The 25,797-nt window shown below is 39.0% G+C and overlaps 1 protein-coding gene across 7 annotated transcripts in view; it reads right to left on the bottom strand.

The window, feature by feature from the left end:
* The window catches only part of GALNTL6 (polypeptide N-acetylgalactosaminyltransferase like 6), a 528,873-nt gene that overhangs the window by 30,665 nt on the left and 472,411 nt on the right, over nucleotides 1-25,797 (bottom strand). For all 7 annotated transcript variants that reach the window (XM_084518899.1, XM_084518896.1, XM_084518894.1 and 4 more), the window contains 3 exons: nucleotides 21,484-21,705; nucleotides 12,319-12,435; nucleotides 4,872-5,021 (listed from right to left, as the gene is read on the bottom strand). In XM_084518899.1, the coding sequence (XP_084375025.1) occupies nucleotides 4,872-5,021; nucleotides 12,319-12,435; nucleotides 21,484-21,705 (489 nt within the window). The remainder of the gene's footprint in view (nucleotides 1-4,871; nucleotides 5,022-12,318; nucleotides 12,436-21,483; nucleotides 21,706-25,797) is intronic.

The following is a 25,797-nucleotide window of genomic DNA, read 5'->3' as shown; positions in this document are numbered from 1 at the left end:
AATAACCTGACTGTGAATCTTTGGTAAAGCATAAAGTACCCAGATAAACAACTGGTATTTGTTGGGGAGTTTCAACATATTTAGCTCATGTAAGCAAGTGGTTGAGAGACAGATGTGGGAGTGATTGGTTGGTTTGAAGTTCCCAGGGACTATACAATACAGTTACTGTATCTGTTGAAATAAATTTCAGATTACTCTCAGTAAACCACATGCAGGCTCCAACTTCCTCCATACCAAACATGCCGTGATGGTAGTTTAATATTAATTGAGGATGTGCCTGCTTGCCCAGTTTGCAAGAGGAAAAAAGAAAGCTACCTGACAAATCACAATTGATTAAAAACTCACAGGAGCACTCTAGGTTCTGAGTAATAATCTTACAGAAACCTCTTGAACTAAAAATACCCCTCCATTCAAAAAAAAAAAAAAAAAAAAAAAAAGTAGTAAGACAAAACCAAAAACAACACAACAAGCCAAAAAGAAATAGAAGCCACTTTTGAAAAGGAAAGCTTCTTCTTCTTCTTCTTTTTCTGTTTTAATTTAGGAAAGAATAAATTATTTGATTCTGAGGAGTCTGAAATACTGGTAAAGCACAGTATCTTTTTTTTTTTTTTTTTTTAGTATACGCAACAAAGAGCAATTTCAAAAGTACGTCATTGTGCTCTTGTTGAAGGTGATGGTGCTTGACCTGCCTGTCACAGACACTAGTATTCACCTCCAACTTTTATCCCTAGGAAGCTGCTAACCACACGTACACCCAGGGCTGTAAGTCTGAGGGAGGCTGTCAAAGCCAACAGGACTAAACCAAACTGACCGCCTTTGTGTGGATAGAGTGGGTAGGGGCCCATTTTGCTCTACGTCATGTCCTCAGTGTGTCACGAGTGGTCCTGCCAGAGCTCCCAAGCACCCTCTGGGGTGGCGCCCTTTTGCACCTCACCAGTTCCTCCTGGTCTGTGAGTGACTGACGGATGGCACTGGCTGAAAAATGGGGTGTGGGCAGTGATGCGGCACAGCTTCCCCACCTGCTGCAGGGCCTCACAGGAAGGTGATGTCTGGTTTTCCTCGCATTGTAGCTGGGGATGAGGTCAGCCAAGCTGCTAGGAAGCTAAAGATGGAATACTAGAAGCTTTAATACAGTAGCTGGTATAAGAGGAAAGGAAGCTGTTTCATTGCAAAAAGTGTGCTATGAAAAACACTCTGGCCTTTTCAAAGAGAGCTGGCGGTCTGTCTTCTCACAGAAATAGCCAGGGAATGCAATTTTTGAATGAAGCATTGTTGATGCCTTCTTTTAGCAAGTCTGGTTATTAGGAGAGAAGAGCGTCTTTCAAGAAGAGCGACATAGTTACTACTCTGGGAAAACTTCTGGCTGACTTAACGATGTATAAAGGCCTATTAATTTATCATCTCCAGTTTACACTGACCTAAGGTCAAAGCCTGCTGTTCTTATGGATTTCAATGGAAACACGCTGAGGACTTTAAGGGGTAACAGTTATGTGCATCCCAGAGAAGAACTTTCTGAGAGAAATATATAAATTCCTCTTTACAACAATATTAAAAAGCCACAAGGACCCTTGTGGAGACTCTTCTAACATCTGAAACGAGCAGAGCGATTTCTTTTTTCTTCTGCATGATGCCAAGTCTGAGTATGATTTGTAGGAGAAAATTCTCCATAAGATAATAGGCCTCGGCAGTTCAAGGGGTTGGTAATGAGACACAGAACTTTTCATTTCTTCTAGGTCACTGCTATAACTATGGCCAAGGTCAACAGCAACTGGAAGTCATTATCAGCTGGTAGCTGCAGTCGTTTATCTGAAATTAGTCAGTAGCCTCAGCGCAGTTTCAGCAGGACAGATGTCCATACGATAAAAACCACTATCACAATGACATGTCTTCGGTTGTCTGAGGAAATAATCTATGGGCCCACTGAGTGAAGAGTGAACTTACTCTTACCGTTTGTCCCTGAAGCTGTCAGGAAAATATGAACAAACCATGCCATTCTGGGCAGAGTTTTTGATGTTTTCAGTCTAGCATCTATTGTAATCAATAAAAATTCAGCGTAAAATTATAGCATAATGGAACTGATTTTGCACAACTATAACTGTTATTTTTTAAAGACCCACTAAATCAGCTCTCTCTTGGATATCTGTGCTCTACAAATAGTACTAAGGGGACTAGGGCACATAAATTTAATCTTACTTTATCAGAACTGATGTATTACCCCAGAGTGACACTAAGCTGAAAACCTGAGGCATATTCCTTCACTGGGAGGAATGGAGATTTGTAGACACTGTTGATCTTCATCTCTGGCACGCTTAGGAATTGTAAACAGAGCAAAGGAAATGGCTTTAGATTGGAAAGCCATTATTCTCCAAAATCTATAATATCTTCAGATTTCTCCCATTGCTCCCAGAATTGTTTACAAAACCCCATTACGGCGTCAATATTGTTTTCCTAGTATTAAACTCACTTTCTTATTTTTCTAATCCACAGTGATGTTCATGATATTACCTGGAGCCAGGCTACTTCATCGCTTCTTACAGGGTATACTTGGCTGTTTTATTACACGCCAATAGTTTGGACTAAAAAAAATATCATTTCTTAGTATCGCAGACTTTCTAGACTTTCAAATACTTGCTCAGAGCTCACCAGTGACTTGAGGATGCAAATAATCATGAAAAGAGACTGACCCTTAAACTAATAAAAAACTCATCTTCTAATTTTATAGGAATAGCATGACAGTATGATAATAAATGCTTTATATTAAGCATCTTATAAGATTCTGACAAACAAGGTCATTTTTCCTAATAAATGGAAAGAATTAATGGCAAGATGAACAAATGACCATTACAAAGCTATGGCTTTGGTAAGTCATGCAGAGAACAAAACACAGTTGCTGACCTTCTCTTTCTTTTATAAAGAAGACATTCCTTTTAACCACAGACTATTATTCCTATTTTTTAAGGTGCAATTTTAGTCACATACTGTCTTCTAGGTAAAGAGCTCTATTATAGAAGCATTAAACTGATATAAGCATCTTTTTGCTTGTTTGGTCTATTTCTCTTTGGGAAGCAGCATATATCCCATTGCCTAGATGCTCCAAAAGGATAAGGATTATAACATTCGGATTTTTTTTTTTTTGTATAGCTGTACACCAAAAAATCTCTACTATAAATCTACCCTGTATCTAAGGAAATAGACACTGTGAAACAATCAAAGCCTACTTAATGTGTAGCCAAACTAAAACTAAGCCTAAATAACAATAACAAAATTATATTTTCACTAGTCAACTACAGTTTCTTTATTTGAAGTTTTATAGTTAAACAATAAATACTCATGCAAACTAATCAGCTTGCTGTCAGGTTACTATTACAGTTGGGACTGTGTCAGTACTTCCATCATCACAAAATTTTGTGGTGTCTTTTGCTGAGATGGAAATGCCAGCCTTGCATTCAGAATTTTTATATGAGCCCTGTCAGCCTTCTGGAAATGAAAAATGAAGCTGTGCAGAGGATTTAATAGAACTCACACTGTGTATTTTTTTCAAATGTCATTTTTTTGGGGTTATCTGCTGTATACTGTCCACATCAAAGGTGATGAGCCACAAAGAGGGCAGCTCCAGACCTGCATTTTTCTTATGAACCAGCTACATTAGGCACCAATGAAGTGCTAAAGGCATGAAAGCTTCTTTCTTACAGCTTGGGCAAGCAAAAAGATAAATTGGAAAGGTTCTGAAGCAAGAAGGTATTATAATAGCATTACAAAGCCAGATATGCAGCAATACAGCCATGACAATTTATGTCCTCTAAATATCTGGCCCATACATTTTAACTTTATTACAAGCAATACCTCAGCTTCAAAGGGAATGTGTTTCTGGAAAATATTGCATTGCATCTCTGATTAAAAGATAAATACAGTAAAAAAAGGCACAGGCTAATAAGTAGGTAGTCAGAAAAAGTATCAGCAAAAGAAGTATGAGCAGAACTATTTTTAATGCTTCTGAATTAGTTTCCTATGAATCATTTCAATCTAGAAAACACTACTGAGGTTTACATGGCAAAATCCAATTCCTGGCACTTAGGTTCCAGAATGACAAGGCATAGTGGTCACTGAAAAGTGAAGGATGCATAAGAGGAAGTCCTTAGTGCTTCAGAGAAATATATGTCCTTATCCTGCTTGGAATACAGTGCTTATTAGTGAAATGTTTTATCAAGGGAACTTGATAAAACTGATTAACCATTTAAAACAAACAAACAAACTTGGTAGCATTACTTGGGCTTTTTTTTTTTTTTTTTTTTTTTTAACCCTAAATGAGATTCTTATTTCCTAGACTGACCTACCATTTTTAGCGATTTATCAAAATGAGCTGAAACTTGGCACATCAAAGTAGTGTCTAAGCTGCTTATCTTTAATTTATAAACTCCTGCTGTCTTTGGGCTTACAGCAGTGCTTTTAATGTTGGTTTGGGTTTTTTTGAGGGAGATATTTCTTCCACTCATAAAACTTAGTAAAATAATAATATTTAACTCATGAGCAGCATTTCTTAATGCTGTCACATTGGATGAAAATACTTCCAATAGTGCCTCTGCTAAAATGACACAAGTGTCTTGAAGTGCCAGAATGGTAAAACACCTTTCAGGGAATGGATCCAACGCAGACACCCTCTGAGCTGGATCAGATCCATTTTCATTTAAATTTGACCTAAATAGCTGAATGCTCAACAGGAACACACTCTAGAGAGATTACCACAAAATTAAATTGGAATAAAACACAGTGGATTTTAAAACACAGCTTCTCTGATGGGAAAACACAAGCCTGCACTAACTTGAATACAGACTCAAATCTGAACCTCTGAAATGACCCAGAGTGAATCTGACCTTCCTATAGCTCCAGTGCTGGTTTCCCTTCATCCCATGACAGTCATACAGCGTGACAGGGCTACTGTGCGAGATGGCGTCAAAGCAGAACTTCCTGGTGTGAAGTGGCTCCCCGGGGCGGATGTCTTCTCTCCAGCCGAAGGTGAAGAGCTAGAAAAACAATCAGGCAATGCATTAATCTGTTACTAGTGGGAAACGTTTAAAAACAGATGCACAAAGCTCGATGCATGCTGCCCCGCTCTGTACATCACAGCCTCTGATTAAGTGAGATACTACACGTGTACGATTCAGTGATTCCAACTGCCTTAATTAAAGTGCATCAACAGCAATGCGGAGTATGCCCCAGGAAGGCACAATCAGCTGCTTATTGCAGGGAAGGGAAAAATCTCTGGTGACACAGTATTTGAAGAGGAGAGGGAATATGTTGTGTTAAGCCTTTTGTTACCCCAGTTAAAGGCACACTGGTGCACATGAGATCTGCAGCTACCAGGGACTCAGAAAGCCTCTGCTGCTGACACTCCACTTGTTTGGGTCTGAAGAAGTCACTTAGAGAGATCTTCCCATCCCAGAATATCCTTTATGCTTAATGAACAGATTCCTTCTGTTTATATGGGATGCTGTTAGCGTATCTTCTGTTGACTGTCTTTTTTCTCCAAACAACACACTAAATGATGGTCTTTCTATCATGAAACCTGTGAGCTACAGGCAGCTTGTTAAAGCTCTTTTTTGCTTCCTGAGAGGAACTGTGGAGGCTCACAGTTAACAGAGGAATTCTTCTCAATCAGGCACCAGCTGTCTGAAATTATGCTGTGACACTGCAGTTGTTCAATCATAAGATGAAGGTGACAGGTCTGACAGCATCAAATTTAAAGATGCAGAGTGCATTTTCCTTTCTTGTGGACCAACCCTTGCAGAAAACAGGTTGCAGCTTGAAAATTGCTACCTAGAAGCTCTGTTAAGATCTGTGAAGTTTTTGTTTTTATTTTATTTTAATTTATTGTGTAAGTGCTATTCCATGACTTTCTGCTTGGCTCTTGTTTTTCCACAGTACAAACTGAAGCATAACACCGAGAAAGTGAAGCTCTCTTTAAATGAGCAAACTTTGCTAGTGGAAACAATTTAGCTGTGACCACTCATGTGGAACCGCATTCAGGCTCATCGCCTGGAATAGCAGCTCCACAGGCTGTGCTCAGACTGCCTCCAGCACCCCAGCTATCTCATCTCAGGGTAGTTTCAGTACTGCCCTAGTGACCTGCTCCCCACAATGAATATATTTCCTGGTGTTAGAACCCGTCTCTACAGATCCAGACTAAAGCTCAGTGCAATGTGGGTCTGATCTGGAATACTCCTGCTGTGGTTCCCAGATTTTGACCCCTTCATTGTGATAACTATTTTCTCTCTGTGATCTACCTAAAAGATACATCCTTCTGAAATGCTGCATCTTCAATGCTATACCATCCTCCTAATACTGCATTTCAGAGGCATTATTGTTTCCTGTGGTTTGCAGGCACAGAAAGCAAGCATATATCTGAATATTTACCTCTTTTTTTTTTTTTTTTTTTTTTTTCTGTGTCTCGTTGTAAGCTCTTGTTCTGCCTGTTAGCAGCTGTCATTTCCTATTTACTTCTGTACTGTAGGTTTTCTAGTCAGCATTTGCTCAGTCTGTCCCTGTGTCCTGCTCATTTCTTGTTTCCCCCAGAGTGCATTTTAGATTTATCTGCAGTAAAATGTAGTGGACAGCTTTAACTTCATTTTCAAACCAATTCCTGCTTCTTAAAAGGTTAAGTCTTTCTCCACTTTTATTCATGTTTCTTGGAAGCAGCATCATGGACTCCCTGAAAAATAGGCTACCGTTTCACAAGCAAAGTCAGAAGTAAGATTTGATACAGGAAAAAAAAAAGCTACAATGCTGCATCTTTAGAGAAAGGGAAGCCTGAGATGATTTTCCTTTAAAGGAAAAACCAGCAAAAGCAATTTCCTCTCTTTTGCTTTATTTTTCTACAGCCAAGTAATAAACCTGGAGCTCAAAGTGATGCATAAAAAATACCTAGAGAAATGGTGTGGAACAGTGATTTTGCAATATTCTCATTCTCATGACTATTTTGCAAGAGAGAGGTCCTCTCGCAGTGCCTTTCTCATCTTTCCCAGTGGCTGGCTCTCCAAATTTTTCGTTCAGTGCGTGATCGGTGAGCTGAGAGGCCATTCCTGTTGCTCTTTGGACCTTGGCTAGAGGACTACTGCCACACCGAATGGATCAGAACACCTGAAAAAGCTAAAGCTAGCTTTTACATCAGATCAGCCTGATGCAGGGTATCCTTTTGCCCTTCTCACTCCTGTGTAGTTTCTAAAGACTGCCAGGGCTGTGTTCTGTTTGAAAGCCAAGAATCTTGACTTGGTAACACTTAGGGGTTTTTTATTCCCTTCCACTGAAAAACTGGATCTGTGTAATAATAGATCTTACTGATTAGACTAACACAGATTCCTTCCCCTCCTTCTTAGCTTGATGTTTTGTAGCACAGTTGCATTTACAAATTAAAAAGTACATCTTCTCCACAGTGATACTACTATAAAACAAGCCTTGTTAAGAGGCAGAAACTCAGTTTTAGGAGTAAGAAAGAAGAAAAAAAAATGACTGGAAAAAAAGGTTATACTTCTCTCTACACACAATTAATATTAAAATTTATAGAAATTATTAAAACTCACAGATAAAATTTGAAGGCCCGTGTCCTTCCAATCTTACCATTCTATAATATCCTCCATTACACATCAAATCCTGTGTACTTCAACACTAAATCTGGCCAATATAAAAATGATCTTTCCTCTGCATAATGTGTAACAATGCTATATGTTATTAGCTGTGGTCCTGAGCACATAACACTCTGTTCTGCCACCATCCATCACTTTGGATGTTGTTCCTTTGGCCCAAGCTGTTAGGAGCCAGCTGAGCCTGACTTCATGAGAAACGGATGAACCCTCTGTACTCCTTCATTCACTCCCATCCGTTTCCATATATGAAACAAGGCTGCAAAGAGATTTCCAAGCACATTAGAAACAGATAGCAGTCTGTCTTTTCACTCATAGTTTCCAGGGCTGCTGCTCCCTGTCAAGTTCAAGAAACTCTCTCTGCTTTTGGCTCCTTTCCCCCTCCTCCTCCACCTCCTATCCTACCACAGACCCTGTAAAACAAGGCCCCATCCTCTGTGTTTGCAAACAAGTATTTTCTCAGCCTGTGTGCTTTAGCTTTTGATGAGGCCTAGCCCAGTCACAGGACAGCTTGGAACAATACTGCTTTCCATCTCTCTAGTTTTTTAAGAAGAGCTTAATTTATAATTGGCACTGGGTCTGAAAAATGATTGCCTGACACAGCCACTGTTTTGGGACTGTCTACAGGACAAAGGCCCTTTTGAAACCATTAATGCTCTCCAACTTGACAACATTGGTTGGTTGCTTGCTGCTTGGCCAGGCTCTGTCAGCAAGTGTTGTGCTCAGGCCATAGCACAAGATTTAAGCAGACAACATGCGCCCTGCACAAGGACAAAATGTGACATTTGTGAACTAGACTTTGTCTTGAGTTTTTATCTCTTAGAAGACAGAGCTGGGTGGGTTGCACAGCTACTGGCTGGGTTGGGCTGGAGATGATGCTTGTCCACTCACTCCCTGGCGAGCCTGGAGGACAAAGAAGATTCCTGCCACCACATCCTTTGCTACTCTTTGGTTGGGCCCATTTCCCCTCAAACCAGGTAGCAGTTCTGAGAAGAGAGAGTTGGAAGATTGCCAAGATGTGCCGCCCTCCCGTCCCTTTCCTTCCCCTCTGTTTTTTAATTCTGAGGAAGTTTCCAGAAACCTCAGTAACAATCATCTTCACTTCTGATTCTTCTCCTATTCACCAGAAAAGGAGCAAGACATCCACGAAGCTTTTGCCTGCTGTTTGCTTTTACAGCTCTGGGGTGGAAGGTCTCCTAAGGGGCTGCTAAGGGGCTGAACCAAGAAGAACATGGGGTCATGACTCTATCTAGTGATACCATCAGCACTAACATCCACTACACCAGCCACATCATGTATTTTTCAAAGAACTCCCTGTAAATTTACACCACAAGTTACAAGACCAGCTCAGTGTCAGTCAACTCTACTTGAAATATGACAGTAAAATGCTTGATAGTTTTATTAATACTGCTAGTGTCTACTGGCATACATAGCAAACTTGTAAGCAACAAATTCAAGAAGGTACTAGCAATAAGGAGGAGCTATCTGAGGGCCGGTGAGCTCTTTTGCATTTCTTCCCAAACACTTTTTAACAAAGCTGATCTTCACAGCTTACTGTGGGTGCAAGTAGAAGATCACCTTCTTTCTCCTTGGGAGCTGCTTCATTAGACTGTGATCATAACATCTACTGCAGGTAACATTTCTGACTGTGTAGCCTTTGGGACTGAGTAGGGACAGCTAGTCAAGAAATTTTCATCAAAATACACCAATCTAAAATATACCTTTGTGGGATTTTTTTCTCCTTACCACCTGTCACTAACACAAAAGCAGATTTTGCTGGCCAGGGTGGAAATTGAGATTTTGCCCTCTGGGTTCCTGAGGAGCTACAAGACACAAAGGCATCAGCTATGGCTAGAGCAGTGGAAAATTGGCTGCTAACATCAGTGCATACTGTCTCTCCACCGAGGAAAACTTCTGGAAAAGGAGGGAAAAGGATGCTATCTTGTTTCTGAAAAAAAATCAAGCCCTGCATCACCAGAACATTTTTACCTTCCCAAATAAAGTATTTTCAGAATTTCTTTTCTACAAGAAAACCAATAAAAATTCTGAGTTTCAGCCAAGTCTACTATCTAGTCTGCTTCACCTTAAAGTTTATGAGATTCTGTAATTCTTTCCTTTCTTTCTTAACTGGTATCTTGAAAACCTGTACCTTGCACAGACTCACCCTTGAAATCTACCAGATACATGAATGTGTCTTGTATCAGGAGTCTGAATATTTGAGTACAACCAGTTTCATTTTGTTTCTATACTAATCAAGAAACCAATAGGATATTAAAAGTAATAAGATTATGCAAATAAAGTTACTTAGTAATACAGTAATGGATATTATGCCAATCATCTTTATTCTAAAAGTTCTATTTTCTAGTTTTAGAAAATAGAGGAAAAAGTGAAGTGAACTTTTTCTAGGAGAAAGTGAAATTATATTTATGTTACCCTAATTTTCTTCTAGGGATTCTTCAACATTTCTCATGATTTCTGGAATTACATTGACAGGTAGATAAACTAATGGCACCTATTCTCCTATCAGTTGGACCAACAGCTTTTGAATGTGGTCCTGTCTCCTGGGACAAAAACAACAACAAAAAAACACAAACAACACACCACAAACGAATCCAAACAATCCCCATTTTAGCAAAGGAAAACAGACTATTTTGAGGGTTAAATATTATTATTATTATTTGATGGGTCGGGGTGTGTGGGGAACTTAAAGCCATTAATTTTCACCCTTCTCTGTCAGAGATGAAAAGCTCCATCTTTTCTGGTTGTCATCACCGAGAAGCACCCAACGCTGCTAATTCATTAACCTTGCTTGGGGCCCGTTTGCGTTCAGCTTGTGCGGAGCTGCCCTCTGCTGCTTGTTTTCTGAATTACACACTTTAAACAGTAGCTCTTGGAAAAGGAGAAATATGTAAGAAAAACGAACAAAATCAGCTGTGTGATCCTGCTCCTGCCCCTCTTAAGCAACCCAGAAAAGTCACTGAACTGTTCAGCAAATTGAATTAAATTGCTTGGCTTGGGTTTTGGCAGTCCTCGTCCAATGCAACTGTACCATGTTGTTCAGAAAAATGTTCCCTTGCAGTGTTTTGAACACTATTCTGTGGCGAGGAGGTACGTGCTGTTCTACTCCAGCCTCGCAGAAATAATTCATGATTCCCTCGAGGCACACGTCAAGCAGTTTGGGAGGTTTCATAGTTTTGGCTCAGCACTTTGAGGTTGGTCGAACTTGTTCTGTGTTAACTTAACCCTATTTATCTTAATGAAGTCACTTTTTGTTATTAGTGTAGAATGGGACTATTGCATTGAATTTGTTTCCAAGCATCATGATGTGCTGGAATGCAGTGAAATACAGAGTCCTTCCTGATGGTCTTCTCCCTTTGTGTCCCCACCAGAACCAGAACTCACCTTCAAATGATATTTCAAGACTCCCTTTTTTCTGCTTCCCTGGTATTTATTTATTTATTTTGTTCCTTTTTAGCAACTTTTCATCCAGTTTTCTTCCTTCTTTTCCCTCATATCTGGCAGTGGACCCCCTCTGTTCTTGGTGAGGGTTTGGACCTCTTTATGTTTGCAGATTTTAAAACTAGAGGTCAAAACGATGGTCTGGTCTGGACCATAAAAATTTCTTTAAATAGTTGTTTGAATTACTGGATGTCTTTCATAAAAAAAAATATATATATATATATATTTATCTACGTCAGTACCCTATTGCTATGCTTTACCTTTGCTAGCTATATGAAGAAGCCTTCTTTCAGCAATCTCATTTCCCTTGTGTTGGCACTTATCTAAATTGTGATCATTCTTTAGCTTCTTTACTTCATTCACTAACACACCTCCCCCTGCATTTCTCAGTATCCTCAGAGAATGATTTTTTGACCTTAGCACTTCAAATATCCCTCAGAACTCCTCTCTCTTGAGCTTTTAATATCTTTAGAAGTGCCATGTATGACTGCCAAGTCAATTTTTCTCTTCAGCATTGGTGATTTTTTCTAATCCGTGACTTTGCTGTGTGGAAGACATGTTCACTAGAATTGCTAATAAATGGTCAGGTTGTACTTTTTGTCCAGATTCTCTTTGCTCATGTTGGCCAGAGCTAGTGAGTCATGATTTCTTTCCTATGGCACTCACAATCATGGTGAGTACAAATGAGAGATCTTTTCCTCCATACTCCTGGGAGGTAATATTTTTCTTCCTAACTTACCCAGATAAAAGGATGTTTGAGTCTTTATAATCCCTTATCCATGTGAAACCCTTTCTGGCTTTCACCCCATTTATCTCGCTTATACTTCTTATTCACTTAACATACGACCACTTACTGTTTATTGAGATGAAAGCATAAAAGGAGACAACCAGTAGATCTTTACATGCCCAGGTAGTATATTTAAAATATTTTCAGGTAAGTGAACTGAAATCAAAGTGTTTTCATGACACAATGAGGTAGAATGGGGCACCCCAAAGCTCTTTGGGTATTACAATTCCTGTTGTAAATTCAGAAGAATATATAGCACAGATGACAAAATTCTGAGGTTAGGTTAAAGCATACTTTTTAAAAAACTACTAAGGTCAGCAATCAGTCAAAAATAATTTCTACGCCTTGTTTTGTCTTAATAAAAAGAGGAAACCTTCAGAAATTGGAAAAAAGATGTAACAATTTGACAGTGCTTTTGTCTTTTAGCTGTTAAAATACCTGTTCATGTGACCATGTCCGTTCTGAGCCATCCTTCACACAAATGTCTAGCCTCAGCTCAGTCCCCGTGGCTCCATGTTTACTGTCCACACAGAGATTGGCTGCCACGTTTCGAATCTGCAAAACCAAGCAGTGACATCTTACATTAAACCAGGTTGCAGAACAGAGCTTCCAACATTAAGGAGCTAGGAATTCAGCTATCTTAGAAGCTGATGGACTTGAGACTCAGTTATATATATGTGGTGGGTCTTACTTTTTACAGGATAGAGCACCAGCTCCTGGAATGACCTTTTCTTTATTTGAACAGCTTTGGAAGCAGCAAAGTTTGAAATACGTTGCTTAACAAATGAAAGGTAGGTCTGTATGAAATAGTCTCATGCAAAGAAAATAAGAGAAAGAAGTGTGGAAAGTTCAAAGTTGAGTCCATTTTTTTTTTTTTTCTTTTTTTCTTTTTCCCTCTTACTGGAGCAAGTGAGATCAACTGCATTAAGAGGAAATGGTTTCTGAATGACTCTCTCACAGACTTCGGAGCAATATTTCTTGAAGACTCAGGCACACCCTTTCCCAATGCGTATTCTTATTTTTACACAATAATACCATTGTAGATAAGGTTTGAACTAGTGTTCAAAGTGCATAAAATTAGAAAGTACTTAACTTACTATGCTTACCCAGAGGTTCTTTGTGCTGTCTTGCCTGTATGCTTCTGCAAACAATCTGTAGTGGAACTTATTCTTAAAAGGAAAATCTCATTTTTGAGACTGAAACAATTGAGTAATAATTAACCTGTGACTATTAGTCATATCATTATGTACGCATGCTGTTACGGAGATATTTTTGGAGGACTATTCAAAAGGAACAGGCTGCCCACTGCCACTAAAAAGAGGAAAATGCTATATTTGAAAATACATGTACATTTGTCCTTGAATACCTTAGCTAAGCTGTTTAAAAATCCTTCAGAAACCTCCACAGTGAAGAGGACTTCTTAAACAACTTTCTCCTTCAATGAGATACAGAGAAACAGAGTAACCAAAACCTACACACATACATGGAACTACACACAGATTTGGTATATATAATGCATAGAAAGCAGGTGCACATTTGACATTCTTGCAACAAATTTGGTCCACATTAAAAAAAAAAGAAAAGATAGATGCTGAAGGAGATTCTGCTGAGGTGGCTTTTGTAACTTCCCATGGAAAATTTTTAGAAGTCATCACTGTTGCCATATTATGTTAGACAAATGTAAACACTGCCACTCTTAAATACTGTGTATCTCACCAAAACCAAACCAAAACCAAATTAGGATGGAAAAAAACACAGCATAAAACGTTGCAAAAAAGGCAATCATCATGCTTGTAAGGCACATGGGAAAGCTGCTCTGCTCTATTCTTGAATCTGGAGGATTGGAATTGAGTCTATTCATCATGTTCTAAGAAAGATTTAGACAGATGGGAAAGCAACAGGAACTGGAGAAAATTAAAACAAACAAACAAAACCATCACACCAACCTTCAGGAAAGGTTTTAGGAACTGCATTTGTTTAGCTTAGAAAAGAGCAGACTGAACAAATGATGTGAGCACCAGTTTGAACAATTGACTCCAAGAAACTCTGAGCCTTCACCAGAGCTCAGAGGAATATTCTTCCAAAACTTGGACAAGTGCAGTTCTGGGGTATATTTCCTTATTTCAACACAATGAAATTGCTGTAGAAGAGATCAGATGCTAGCTTTTTGATACATACAGCCAGATGCTGAAACCCAGCACTGAGCCCCATAGTATAGAGTCACGTTAACTGAAAAAAAGGACGAAATGTAATCAGCTCTCAACAACTCTGCCTTCATTTTCATATTGTTCAGCAAAAAAAGACAAGACATAATGATGAGGGGAAAAGATTTTATTTTTACATTTTTTGTCTTAAGTGAAATATCTATTTCAAATATGAGTGTTCAGTCATTTCTCAGTGGACTTAAATTTACTTGATATAAATAAAAATTATTGGCCTAATGCAAAATTAAACGATACATCAGTTCTGTCTTTAAAGTGTGAGCTAATTAACATGAAGATGCTAACAATTACCATTAATCCTTGGGATATACTTATGGGATTCAGAATTGTAAAATGAAAGAGAATACACTCCACATTCAATGAACACTTATTGGATTAAAGAGTTTTCATAATTTTCTCTAGATGGCATTGCTCCATCCTGCCGCATTCATTTGGACTATGTGGTGAATTTATTCTACACATTTCTGGAAAAGCCTTGTGCTGAAGCTACATTTAGTTCCTTCACTGTTGGAAACCACTCCCTCTGCTCCTTAACAGTTTCTTCGAGTTAGGATATATATATTTTTTTGTTTTGTTTTATTTTGTTTTTCAGCTTACATGTTAATTCAATCTTTTTTGTTGTTGTTGTTTTATCCTTCCTGTCAGCTGCAGAGGGGTTGTGGTTTGTTTTTCATTTTCTTTTTGTACTACAGGCATTTCAGTCAAGTCTGTGCTTTTGTTCTCTGGCATTTTTGTGTGGCCTTGGCAGTCACTAGGAATTGAACTGAGCCATCAAGCTGCTGCCAGAACCACAGGGAATGTTCTGCTGAACACCAGCACTGCATTGCTGCCAAATCCCCTAAGATCCCTTCACAGAAGAAGGAAGAAAAGCAGGAACAAAGCAAAGAGAAGCTCTATTTTCATTTATACATCAATATGCATTTGAACTGTCTTGTCTCCAGTCACATGGCACAATGGATTTCAAATGTTTAGGTTATGAGCTACAACTTGAGAAGAAATAGTTAGCACTCCTAACACACTCACATTTCCAACATTTATAGTTGTGCCATTGTGGAGACTGGGGATTAACAGGAGACATTTTATCACACATGTGGGTAGGGCACTGAATTGCTACATACAAAGATTATTTGCCCAACCTTAAATGCTATCATTTGTACATACAGATATGTGTATGGGAAAGGCATGTTTTTGAGGAGTTTGTATGGACTAATAAAGGTGGTTAGTGGTGATCTTAAATGCCTTTTTAGAATTAAAGCACGGGATGCCGAATGTATACCATTATGCATACTTATTGAATGCCATCCTAACGCACACTGGGACAGATACTGAAAAAGATTATGGACCCTATAGTTCTTAGAGAGAACAGGTGAGGTGTAAAAGCACAGAGAACACAAACTCTAATGGATTTGTGTTCTTCCTCTTCTATATTGAAGCTGTCAAAGTAAGGACATAAAGGCTCTTTCAGTGCTGCACCTAGCTTTGGCAAATAGACATGCCAACAGAGGGAGATTGCTGCTGTTGTTGCATCTGATGTCTGTGCTTTAAATGAGGTAGCAAGCCATGAGGAGAAATCACAACGTAAGTCTAGATACAATTATCTTGCATATTATAAAAAGAAGTGAATATACCTTAAAACTACAGCTTCCTTTCTCTACATTAGCCAGCACTTGTTAAAAAGATTTTTTTTTGCAGAGTAGGCAAGGCCTGAAGAAAGAAGTAGCTTAGCCCCCCAGAAGTAGAGTGGAAAAAAGAACATGATGTAAAACAGGAGCCAAAACATGGGAGGAGAGGTCTTTAAGCTCCTTAAGCCTATACTTTAGGTTTGAAGACTACACTGTTACCTCTCGACATTTGAAGCTGCTGATTTGATAAACAGCTATTTCTCCATAAACTCTCAGGGAAAAGAACAAAGGACTTATTAATACAAAATATTTTTGACAGATGATGTCAGTATGGCCACTACCAAGTGCATTTGATTATTAGGACCTACTAGAATATTCCATTTTAATTTCAGGGTTTGCATATGTTTGATTAAAGCATCTGTGTTTCTTTATAAACAGGAACAATCACAACTACAGCATTCGTCCAGTCTCTTGATGACAGAGACACTTAAAATAAAATACTTTGTAGAGAAAGATGACCCGTGGGCCCAAGCACAGACAGAAGGATGGGATTTATTTGCAGTCAGAGTGCTAGTGGTTCCCCTGAGTTATTTGGTGTATTGGTCAACTTAAGATTGGTTTTTAAGATGTTAAAATATTTTGAGAATATTAAAAGTACATTTACACCATTATCCACATTCAGTGTTGCCTTCTTTTCAACTCTAGCCAGTTGAACATTTGACTGTTCAACAGAAGGGGCATTTAAAAGAGTGTTTTCTTTATACTTGAAGGAAATTTGTGGTCAGCATTAACCACAGGGAGGCTGTGGCAGTTAAAGACCTCTGTTAAAGATCTCTGGTTCCCATTCCAGTCTCTGTGTCTCAGTTACTTCCCACCACCCTGCTAAGCTCTTTCATTGAGAAAGGCCCAGACATGTGCTCTGTTCTGCTGCTGTCTTGCTTTAACTGAGCTACACTGGTGGACGCAGTGGGTGAGGAATGCTTGCAGGATTTACTTCTGTCACTTCATCAGTGAATGGAGAAACACCTAGGATTGTATCATGTGATAAATAAGAAAAGCATAGTATGTATTCGAGCCTATCTGTCAGTATCTTTGGTTGGTTTTATTTGCGGAGTTTTGTTTTGCAAAGAAACAAACCAGAGGTTCGGATATTTTCAGGTGTCGAAGGATTTATCAGTTCCTCTCTTTCTTCCCTTGTCCTATTTCACAGCTTTTTTTTTTTTTTTCTCCCATTGATAATGATATTTCTCTTAACTATATCAACAGCCCAGTCAGCTCCCCTCCCCTTCACAACCTCCTTTTTCTTTTACCTGTGACTGAAGTTATCCACAACAAAACGCTCAGGCATTTGCTTTTGCTTGCCCATCCGCATCACGTTCATGTATAAAGCTTCCTAGAGCTAAGACAACATAGTGCATGCGTGAGCAAAGCTGCTGAGGTACAAATCAACTGGCTTCCAAAATCTCCAGTTTCAAACTAAATCTGAGGACAGACAAACTTTGTAGTACATGTGAAGCATCAACAAGCAGGGCAACATGTGTTTCCAGTAGAAAATAATACAGGGAAATTGACCATACTCAAAAATAAATTTACTTCAGAATCTCACACCAAAATAAAAAGAAAATCAGGGGTTCCCAAACAGTATTTACATACAGCAGAATACATGTGTACTGTCTCCTAGATAACTTGACCTCAGGCTGAATTAATGTCAGAGTTTTGCAGAAAGTCAGCAATTACATGATTTAATCTTCTCCCCATGGGAGATGCAGATTAAGATTGTCTGGCTTCACACTCTGAGCAAGACTGCAAGTTCCTGCAAGATTTGCTCCTGAGACAGGGTGAGATGTCCTGGTCTGCAGCAGTGCCTGCTCTGTGGCCCCGCTGTCAGCCTTTCTGGAGCGTAGTGGGTGAGTCAGAGAGGGAGAGGCGCTCCCAGGGGCACAGGGATCTGTGTTGTGTGCTTGTCACTGCACTATCCAGCTGCACCAAAAGTAAGAAGTGTGGAAGCATAGCAACCTAAAGACATTTCTGTGCTCCACACAATCATCATAAAATGATGAAGGTGGAGAAGGTGCTGTGAATATCCCTAGGGTGCCTTATACAACATAGCAACATGAGAGACATCTTGGTGTTACCAGTTCATAGAGCACTTTCCTTACATCTGATTCAATGCCACAAATAAGAAAGTGGCTGTAGCTCTTGGAAGACATTACAAAGGCTCATTTATGTTGCTTTTTTTTTTTGTCTGAGCAGAACTTAAAGACAGTTTTTGTATATGCTTACATTCTCAGATAACCCTAGGGCCATCAACGTCTACTGATCAAATACGGAGAAACAAGCCACCCTTCCTATCAACTGATACATAGCAATTTTAAGCGTATTTATCCTTTGTGTGAGCAATAAAAAGGAAAAGTTGAAGTTAAAAGAAGTCAAGCTCTGCCAAAGACCTCACTGAAGAAACAGGGGACTCTGTATGACACTGATCCTGATGAAAGGAGCTTTGAGTAGCTCAGTTGTGCAGCGCTCGCTCTGTGCGAGGTGGGGAATAGCTGGTTATGCTGCTTTTGTGCAGTGCCCATCTGACACATGGTGGGCTGGGATTGACTCGTTAAGGGTATGAGGATGACACTTTAAAAAAGGAAGTTATCAAAAGAGAAGGTAGTGAGTTCTTATGTTTTAATCCTTTTCAGATATGCTACTTGATTTAACTTCGTGTCAGTGCTGTAAAACAATTCTATAAAATCCACGAGGTCTGGACTGAAAAGGTCCTATAGCTCAGCACTGTTGCAGTAACTGAGATTTGCTGTGTATTAAATCACTGAATAACAAGTTCGTGCAACAGCAAATGAAACCAAGCTTAAATATTTCCCTTTTGACACAGTAAAACAAATCAATTTTTTCATATCACCTTGACAATAGGGCTCATGAAGTCTAAAGTAAATTGCAATGGCTGAAATTATATGATTGATTTACTGTAAAATGTGTTTTCAAATATATTGTTGGAAGCTGTACAATACACACACAGCAGATCACAGCTTGTAGGTTCAGGAGTACTTCCTAAGAAAACATCCAGCACCCAAATCTCACCGAATGCAGCTATTGTTTTAACTTCCTTCAACAGGATTTCAGATACATGCTACTAATAAATTATCACACCCTTGAAAGAGAATGGGATGGTTATTACTGTTTTTCAAGTGGAAACGTCCCTTCTAATATATTTGTAAGGAAAGAACAAAATCTAAATTGAAAACCTGCTCTTTTGCTTTTTTTTTCTTCTTTTTTTTCTCCATGGTTGGAGAGGAAACAATATGGCAATCTCACCTAGACCCAGAACTGACAGTCTCACTAAAATTAATCTATCTAGATTCATAGTTGCATTACTTTACTGCACATATTTCAGATGTTATAAGGTAGAATAGAATATCTAGGAAATAAACACCCCACCACCTACAAAGGACAAAAGGCACAAACTAAAACAAGACATAAAATAAGGTCATATTGAGTGTAGTGAAGACTAGTGTTTTTTGCTTCCCAAATTTGCTTCTTCACCATCATGAATAGATTTTGTCAAAAACTTAAGAGTCAGATTTTACATAAGTGTGTTTGCAAAAAGAGAGGAGTTATGTAGCAGCTGTTTATGAGACACTTGTTTTTACACCACATGCTCTTACTAGCTATGTATCAAAATACCAGAGCCAAAAACTGCCTGAGTAGCTCATTGTTTGTTCTTCCTCAGACTGGCATAGGCAAGCACATATAAAGTCTTTCTAAGTGCAAGCAGAGAGGGTACTAAATGACAGTCAGCTTTGGCACAGACTTTTGGTATGTTTAATCAGCAAGGTTTCCAGAGCTGCTTGAATTCTTACAAAGCAATAACACACAGTCTGTTTTCCTCTTTCTGCTTCTAATTATGACAGTCATTGACCTTCAAGTTTGTTCAAGTCCTTTGCAAATTAATTAAAACTTCACAGAAATGTGACAGTCTCAGGAAAAAATAGGACTGAAACTTCATTTTATTTTAAAGAAACTATATCTTAGAGGAAAAAAAGTCTTTGGTCTTAAATTCCTTCCTAAGAACTCAGTAAGTACTTTCAATGTACAGATTAGATACCACCGCTATGATGTATGATTTGCTTTTAAAAAGACTTGCTTTTATGCAAATAGTGCATTAATAATGATATTAGAAAAATTAATACCTGAATCACAATCTTTTCCTCTTAGACACTCTGAGTTAAGGATTGTTTGGCTGGCTGTAGAAATTATAGATCTCACATATAGATCACACTATTCAAAGGATGCACGTGTATACACGTGGAAGACAATTGTAGCAGTCACACAACCCTGATCCAGCCTGGCTTCTACTAATGAATTTGTTACCTCTTGGTACAAATTTATCCAATTAAGTGTGTGCAACAGCATCAAAGATATTAGAAGCATTAACAACAAAGGAATTTGTTATTGTGAAGGAGTAGCACGTAGTAAGACAGAAATAAACTGATGTTCCTTTGAACTTCCATAACTGGTAGCTTGCAAAGAAGAATTAAAGACCACTACTACCACAGAAAGTTATTTTTAAAATTTGGCAATGATAAAATTTGCTTAAAAAAAATATCTGGAAAACTATAAAGACACTGAAATGGAAGGTGTCTTACCAAAAGTTTTGGTCAAAAACTTCATTCTTTGGTTGGTCTGAGAACCCCAAAAAATCTCCAGCAAAATCTGAGAGGGAAAGAACTCACAGTACAGACATTCCTCTTTTTTTTTTTTTTTTTTTTTTTTTTTTTTTATCAGCCAAACAAAGTGAGAGTAAAGCCTTCTTTATAAATCTTAATGAACTGATGAACTCTGTGGAAAAAGCCCTCTGCATGTCATGTTCAAGATGAAATGAATCAGCTGTAGTACCTAGGGGTAAAAGGCCACTGCAACTTTCAGTACAGCCACAGAAGTCATTTCCTGTCCCTGCACTCTTTGTGTTTTCATTTCTCCTGCACAAAACAAACTGTCAAAACAAGGTGTGCCGTGGCTCTACTCTTCAGAGAAGTCTGAAGGCAGAACATCTTTGATCACCAGTCTTTGGTGGAGAGTTCCAGCAGGCTTTTTGTTTGCCCCCTACTCAAGTGATGTGCGGTTACTAGCTTCCCTTTCCCATCCTCTCCATTCCTCTCATCCCCCAAAAGAGAAATTCAGTTTGTCTGCTACTGACACTTGGCAGCTACAAAATGCAGGCCACAAGCTGAGCAAAATTAGTCTTTTTAAAAGAAAAGTACCGAGGCTCCACTTTTCATACTTGTACATATGAGCAAAACAGACCAAACCTAACCACACCTACACAGTAGCCCTGGTGAATTACAAGAACAGGAGGAACTATGTAAGTGGATATAGGAGAAAAAAAAAAAAAAAAGTGTTGACTTCAGAACTACTTTTTGCTAATGAGATTCTCAGAATCTAAAATCATCTTCTGAAATGCAATAATGAGTTCTACATAATCTTTTCCATGTTCTTGTCCTCATTGTGCACGTAGCTTATGGCCTGTACACATGGAATTGTAATGAATTATAAAAGTGACAGCAATGGTTCTAAGACATGACAGTTTCTCATTTTAATGGCTAGTCCACGGATTGTTCCAATCACTAAGAAATCCCTTAATAACACTACTTATCAAAGGAGCCAAATCTAATTTCATAATTTTAATTTCCTGTAATGTAAAATGCTAGGCTCATTTCATTTCCCCCTCCCCCCCTAATTTGTATATTCCTCACCTCCCCCCAGGCAGCAGGTGGAGGCTCCACAGGAGGGTAGTATTTGGGGACATCCCAAGCCACTGCAGCCATGAACCACTTGAAATCTTTACATTTAAGGTGCTTGCGCAGTTCCTTCTGGGCAGAGATATCACCAGTTGAGAGATGTCTGTACTCAGGCCGTCGCTGGTAAATGTACTCTGCAAACTCATCCATCCATGTCTCTGCCACACGCTTCAGGTTCTGTGCAGCAGAAAAAAAGCAAAGTTTGACTTATCCATGCTTTGACTGAAATGATATCTCCAATGGAGAGAATTAAGCAAACAAAAAATCAATAGTTCACACAGCTCTTAAGCTTGGCTGGTCTAGTTTTTTATTCTTAACATAGAAAAATACTGGTAAACATATGTTGCCTTCATTAAAGTGTTGAGCAACCACTGCAGAGTATTAAGTATCCTGTTTTCCTGATGACTCTATAAGATACGTTATTTTGTCTGTTGAACGTCTTATTTTCCTTCCTGTTCTTTACGCATCTTTACATGGGTTTTGACTAATGCTGAACGCTAAAAAGAATTTTCTCTCAGCTGCTCACATTTGTTCCCATGGCTTTTCCTGCTACCTCTCAACCTACTAATGTGCATGAATAGTTTAAATTACTCCTTCTGATATATTTCACTTCACATGTGAAAGGTATCTGAATTTCAGCTGTCATCACATGGCTTACCCACCTAGCTTTTTACACTTCTGAACCTTCTCCAGTCTTGGTTAACTTCTCTTCATCAATTTGCTTTCCCTGTTGCCTTCTCAGTTCTCTTTAGGGAAATCTTAAATACCTGACCTAGAATGGAGGTCTAGTTGCCCTGCAGGTAGCCCTCTCCCACGATCACATCTCACAAATCATACCCACATTTTTGGTATGAATTACACGCATATGTATGGGGCAAGCAGTCATGACCTTGCTCTGTGCTCTCACATGTGGTTTCACGCTAGGTTTGGAAACTTTGTTGTATTAATGTATTAGTAAGTCTGCAAAAGCATAGCCCGTAATCATGAAATGACACTGACTTGAGGAAAACCAGCTCATGGAATAGACTATGCAACTTGTGTCTTTCTGCACTCATCTTGTAGATATACCTACATCTATTTCTGTAAAAAAAACCCACAACAGTTCTGGCTTATACCCCACAAAGTTTATTTTTGTTGGCATTTTACAGTGAAGACAATTACCTATTTTCCTTTTTAAGAACAAGACTGAAGAGATAGATTTTATTGTTGTTTAGCATCATGGAGTCTAAATAGCAGCAGGACAAGGGAGATTTTCTATATTTCTGTGTGTGTGTTTTTTTTTTTTCCACATGAATTTATATGCAGATGTCATTGTGGAATACAGATTTAGTCTATTCTGCATTTCCACAGCTGCCCAATAACCTCTTATCCCACCAACAAAGCAACATCTCACTGGATGACATTGAGACAGTGGAGTGTTCTTATTGCTTTGTTTGTAAAAACATCATCATCAAGTTTTGTAATATTCTTTTTATAGAACACTAACTGCAAAATGCTGAGATTTGCTTTGTAATAAGCTGGAGGACAATATACATCTGATTATCAGCAACATAAGGTAATGTTTCTTCTCAGAACATTCTCTGCATATAAGTAAGCCTGATTCTTACTCTGATTTGCTTTCAAGATTCGTTTGAAAGTTCTTTTTCTGAATTTTATTAATCCACACAAACTAGATGTCTCTGAACTAATAAGGCTTATCTGAATACAAAGACAGCAAGATACAGAACAAACACAGTATGTTTAGCTGACACTGCAAGACAAGTTTCTATGTATTTTGTTTGTGTGAAGCAAATACATTAAAACCTGCAGGGACAAAGCAAGTAAAATTAAAGAAGTTTAAGAAATCACATAACTTCTATCCCTATATAGAAATGGCTCATGCCCTATATAGGGTTTATTTTTGTTGTGATTTTATGACAACCTAAATTATTTTACTTTACAAGGCATTTGAATTCAAGAATAAAGGAACTGGGTAGGACAAAGAAAGACAAAATAAATTCAAGAACAACATCTAAATGACAAGCCCACACTTTTAGCAGAAACCCTGTATGAAAAAAATCTTTTGACAAGTAAAAGTACTATGTGATGAGACTCCATAAATAAGGCTAAAATATGATTAAGCGCATATTTTAAGCCAAAAGCCAAAATCATAGAATCAGAGAATGGTTTGGGTTTGAAGGGCCCTTAAAACCCATCCAGTTCCAACCCCCCTGCCATGGGCAGGGACACCTCCTACTAGACCAGGTTGCCCAAAGACCCATCCAACCTGGCCTTGGACACTAAAATCATGAAAAAATCATGAAGTGTGATCCTTCTAGAATATTTTCTACTTGTATGTGCTGCACACTTCATTTACTATAATGCAAATGCAGTTTAAGACTGTTATAGAAAATATCATACTATTTTTGTTGTAATCACTTTATCTAATAGTTTTATTTTCATATAAAAATATGGCAAAAGTACAGTAAAAAAAATCTTAGGAAAGAAAAACTCAAAATAACTCCAGCAGAGTCTGAGCTCATCAATGTTGAAGTAGACTCTGCTGGAGTTTTCTCCAGTTGTTTGGCTAATCTAAAAGAACCACATTTTTCCTTAGATGATTATAGCTGAATAAAGAAAAGTCCAACAGTAATGCTTCATATTATTACACTTGTTCACTAGCTCAAAACTCTCATTCACCCATCAAAAACTCTTTGTTTTCAAAGGAGCCTTTTATCACTGCCTTTTTTTTTTCTTTTTTTTTTTTTTTTTTTCTCCTTTGTGGTGGTAGAAACCCTCCAAAATATTGCATTTGAAAGAAAAGTACAGTTCTGCCCACCATTCCCCAAGTATCATGTAAGCCGCTTTATCCAGGAAGCTGCTCACAAGGATCATTGAGTCCAGCTCCTGGCTCCACCTAGGACCACCCCAAAATCAGACCCTGTCTCTGAGAGCACTGTCTACATGCTTCTTGAACTCCGTCAGGCTTGGTGCTGTGACCACTGTCCTGGGGAGCCTGTCCCAGTGCTGACCACCCTCTTGGTGCAGAACCTTTTCCTAACACCCAGCCTGACCCTCCCCTGTCCCAGCTCCATGCCGTTCCCTCGGGTCCTGTCGCTGTTCCCGGAGAGCAGAGCTCAGCGCCTGCCCCTCCGCTCCCCTCGTGAGGGAGCTGCAGGCTGCCATGAGGCCTCCCTTCAGCCTCCTCTGCTTGGGGCTGAACAAACCAAGGGACCTCAGCCGCTCTTCATATGTCTTACCCTTCAGACCCCCTTCACCATCTTTCTAGTCCTCCTTTGGACACTCTAATAGTTTTATGTCTTTCTTATATTGCGGTGCCCAAAACTGCACACCGCACTTGAGGTGAGGCCACACCAGTGCAGGGTAGAGCAGGGCAACCCCTTCCCTCACCAGCTAGCCATGCCATGCTTGATGCACCCCAGGATACAGTTGGCCCTTTTGGCTGCCAAGGTACACTGCTGGCTCATAATTAACTTGCCATTGACCAACCCCCCCAAATCCCTTTCCAGGGGCTGCTCTCCAGCCTCTCATCACCCATTCTGGATGTATAGCTAGGGTTGCCTTATCCTGGGTGCAGGATCTGGCACTTGCTCTTGTTAAACTTAATGCAGTTGGTGATTGCCCAGCCTTCTAAGTAGTCAAGATCTCTCTGTAAGGTCTCTCTGCCCTCAAAACAGTCAACAGTTTCTCGTAATTTCATGTCACCTGCAAACTTACTTAGTATATATTCAAGTCCTACATCTATGAAATTCATGAAAACATTAAAGAGAACAAGCCCTAAAATGAAGCCCTTGGGGAATCCCCCTAGTGACTGACAACCAGCCTGATATAACTCCATTTACCGTAACCATGTGATCTTGACCCATCAACCAATCATTCACCCACTGCATTGTGTTTTTTCAGAAGGACACTGTGAGAAACAGTATCAAAAGCTTTACTGAAATCCAAAAAATATATCAACTGGCTTCCCTTGGTCAGCTATGTGGGAAACCTTTTCATAAAAGGAAAAGTCCTGTTCTTTAAACAGGACTGTCCCCTCGTGAATCCATGTTGGTTGTGACCAATGACTGCACTGTCTTTCATGGGTTTTTCAATAACTTCCAGAATAATCTCCATAATTTTACCAGGCATTGAAGTGAGACTGACAGGATCCAAAACTATTTATACGTCATTTCCTGGTTCTTCCAAAAACATTCTCTCCATCCTATGCTAAAAATCTTCCACACCTTGCCAGATTCTATAATGAAATTCAATAATTTTAAAATACAA

This window comes from Aythya ferina (genome assembly GCF_964211825.1).
Source record: "Aythya ferina genome assembly, chromosome: 4".
NCBI lineage: Eukaryota > Metazoa > Chordata > Aves > Anseriformes > Anatidae > Aythya > Aythya ferina.
This window is presented reverse-complemented; position numbering and strand designations above follow the sequence as displayed.